Genomic DNA, 3,768 nt, shown 5'->3' with positions numbered 1-3,768 from the left:
TTTTTGGGGGGGCGACAAGTCGCCGACTTATTCGGAACGCCATCTTTATCCGGGGTAATGTACATCCGGCGTTGGGGGGAAGACAGTGACCGGACAGGATTGATACACAGAGCAAGTTCAAACTATGTTTTGTTGTTTTAAATTTTTATCCAGAGCTGACCGTGGGTTAATTTCGGAAACTCCTTTGACAGTAGCTTAGAACTCGCGGACTTGAACGCAAATTGAAATTCGAGAAATGTTTGTTTTCAATTTTTATGCTGGGCGGACAATGTATATAATGTAAACACCTTTCGCAGGATAATAGAACAGGATTCACAAACGGGAAGCTCAAAACAAACATCACAACAAGACCTGACACAGTTACTGTACTGGGGTAGCAGGAACTGCAGATGCTGGAGAATCTGAGATAACAAGGTGTAGAGCTGGATGAACGCAGCAGGCCAAGCAGCATCAGAGGAGCAGGAAGGTTGACGTTTCAGGCCTGTTTGTTTTGAAGGTTTTGGGGTTTTGAAGAAGACATTTGGCACACTTGCCTTTATTGGTCAGTGCATTGAGAATAGGAATTGGGATGTCATGATGTGGCTGTAAGCACATTAGTTAGGCTACTTTCAGAATACTGTATTCAGTTCTGGTCTCCCTGCTACAGGAAAGATGTGGTTAAACTTGAAAGGGTTCAGAAAAGATTTACAAGGATATTGCCAGGGTTTGAGGGATTGAGCTGTGGGGCAGGGCTGAATAGGCTGGGGCTTTTTCCCTTGGGAGTTTTGGAGGTTGAGGCGTGACCTTACAGAAGCTTATAAAAACATGAAGGACATGGATAGGTGAATACCCAAAGTGTTTTTCCCTGGGTAGAGGAGTCCAAAACTAGAGGATTTATGTTTAATCTGAGAGGAGAAAGATTTAAAAGGGACTTGAAGGGCACTTTTTTCACACAGAGGGTGGTGCGTGTATAAAATGAGCTGCCAGAGGAAGTGGTGAAGGTGGGTGCAATTACACCATTTAAAAGGTATCTGAATGGGTACATGAATAGGAAGGGTTTAGAGGGATTATGGGCCAGATGGTAGCAAATGGGACTAGAATCATTTAGGATATCTGGTCAGCGTGGACAAGTTGGACCGAAGGGTCGTTTGTGTTGTATAACTCTGTAACCAATCTGCCATGAGAGATCTTGCAAATGGCTTACTGATGTCAATGTAGATGGCATCCAATGCATTATCCTCATCCACACATCGAGTCACCTCCTGGAAAATTCTAATTAAGCCTGTTAGACATGGCCTGCCCCTGATCTTGCCATGCTGACTATCCTTGGTTTAGCCTTGCCTCTCCAAGTAGAGATGATTCTCTCCCACAGAATTTTTTTTCCAATTATTTCCCTGTGATTGATGTTTAGACTCATTGGACTACAAGTCCCTGGTTAATCCCTACAAACAGTCTTGGAACACTAGTACCACGTATTATATCCTCTACTCCTCTGGATCTTTTGTGTCGAGAGAGGATTTCTGCAATCTCCTTCCATAGCAATGGGATCCATCTTGTCTGGGCCTGAGATATATGCAATTCTAAGTACTTTAAACCTCTATATACCCTCCATCTGAATTTCAATTTGTTTGAGCATATTAGTCCTCTTCCTGTTTTTTTTTTTTCCCTCTATACCTACATCTTTCTTATTATGAACACGTCTTTAAAAATTAATTGAAAACCTAATCATCTAGCTCCACTTCCAATTTGCCAGTTATGTTAGTCATGGGCCCTACTACTTTCCTGGTTACCCTTTTACTCCTAATATACTTTTGTAAAATAATTTGAGCTTCCTTTATTATAACTGCCAGTGTTGTTGTTTTCTCTCACGCTTCCTCCTTGTTTGGGTCCAGATTGGGCAGCAGGATCCTTTTCCTGAAGGAAAGTAGTCAATTTGTTGAGTTTTTAAACACAGTCCAGTTTCGTGGTCAGTTTTTCCCAGCATCAGCCTCTCAAATGACCAGATTCATCCAGCTTCATTTCACAACTTGCCATTGTATTTTTGTGGTTTGTCTCTCAATACCTTCTCTCTGTTTTAACATTAATTTTTCAGGGGATTGGAAGAGGAAGATTTCCACCATGGGAACATTTAACCCAGCATCACACCAAGAACCTGAAAGAAGTTTGATTTATCAGAACCTGAATACAATAGGTTTTTCAACATTTCTGAGAAAAACTTTCCATTCCCTGTGAAGAGAAATAGGGCATGTCATCGGGTGTGTAGACAAGTCTTTGGCTGATCGTGTGGTCAGTTAGAACTGGTGGACTTGCAGTTGGGCAACTGAAACCAAACATCATGTCAGTAGCTGACATAAAATTATTGTAACCAGAAATCATAAGATTTTTGAATATGGAAGATAAAAGCTCTGTTCACAGAGCGGAGGAACCGTACGCATGTACCCGTGGACAAGGTTTCACCAGATCATCCAACCTATCGCGACACAAACACAGTGGCGATGAGAATACATTGAAATGTGGGGAATGTGCCAAAGGAGTCAGAGCCCCATCTGAGCTGGAAATTCATCAACATAGTCAGACAGGAGAAAAACTGTTCAGCTGCTCAGTGTGTGGGAAGGGGTTTACTCAATCATCTGACTTGCTGAAACACCAGCGAGTTCATACTGGGGAGAGACCATTCATCTGCTCCAAATGTGGAAAGCGATTCACTGATTCATCCAATTTGCTGAAACATCAGCGAGTTCACAGTGATGAGAGACCTTTTAAATGCCCGGAGTGCATGAAGTGCTATAAAAGTTCCCGCGAACTGATGTCCCATCAGCGTGTTCACACTGACGAGAAACCGTTCAAGTGCTGTCACTGTGGGACTGGCTTCAGATGGTCATCTCACCTCATTGTACATCAGCGCGTTCACACTCAGGAGAGGCCATTTACCTGTTCTGAATGTGGGAAGGGATTCACTCAGTCGTCGAACCTACTGACACACCAGCAAGTTCACACTGGAGAGAGACCATTCACCTGCTCTGAGTGTGGGAAGGGATTCACTCACTCAACTGCTCTGCTGAGACACCGCCAAGTTCATGAATAATTACAGTGATAGGATTTTCTGTCATCACATCCAAGACTGAAGCATGCTCACTGGGATCTGTTTTTGCTGATGTTCATAAACTCCAGTCCAATGTTTGTTTGTTTTTTTTTTTTTTTTTTGGAAAAAAGGCAAGTAAATCAGCATTATGTTAAAGACACAATTCAGTCATAAGATTGGTGACTGTCAAGGATCTGCCCTTAGACCCTCCTTTTTCTCAGCTGCATGCTGCCATGAGGTGACATCCTCCAAAAGCACTATTAGGTTTTCACATCTACACCGACAACACCCAGCTCTACCTCCACACTCCATTCCTCCACTGCTACTAAATTATCAAACTGCTTATCTCTCATTCAGTTCTGGATGAACGGAAATGTCCTCCAATTAAAATGGGGATGACCAAAGTCATTGGCTTGAGTCACTGTATAAATTCTGTTCTCCCCAAGAACTGACGCTGAACATCTGTGTTCACAACCTTGGTGTCATCTTTGAGTTGTGACTGTGGTACTCGCTAAAACCAGATGTGTCAACACAGAACTTACGCAGCTATCTTTCCTTACGGCAGCCCCGCGCCCCCCCCCCCCCCCCCCCCAAACCACCACACACCATCCTACTGCAGTTCAGCTGCTGCTGAAACCCTCAGCTAAAGTTTGCCTGCCTTTTGATGTGACGTTTTCAATACGTACCAGGCCAGTCTCTTACATTCA

The 3,768-nt window shown here is 43.3% G+C and overlaps 1 protein-coding gene across 1 annotated transcript in view; it reads left to right on the top strand.

The window, feature by feature from the left end:
- The window catches only part of LOC125487593 (gastrula zinc finger protein XlCGF26.1-like), a 58,537-nt gene that overhangs the window by 211 nt on the left and 54,558 nt on the right, over positions 1-3,768 (top strand). The window contains exon 2 of the mRNA XM_048619409.1: positions 2,072-3,052. Coding sequence (XP_048475366.1) covers positions 2,369-3,052 — 684 coding nt within the window. The 5' untranslated portion in view covers positions 2,072-2,368. The remainder of the gene's footprint in view (positions 1-2,071; positions 3,053-3,768) is intronic.

Source organism: Rhincodon typus, chromosome 42, assembly GCF_021869965.1.
Source record: "Rhincodon typus isolate 14 chromosome 42, sRhiTyp1.1, whole genome shotgun sequence".
NCBI lineage: Eukaryota > Metazoa > Chordata > Chondrichthyes > Orectolobiformes > Rhincodontidae > Rhincodon > Rhincodon typus.
Note: the sequence above shows the minus strand (reverse complement) of the source record. Positions and strands in the feature narration are given on the sequence as shown.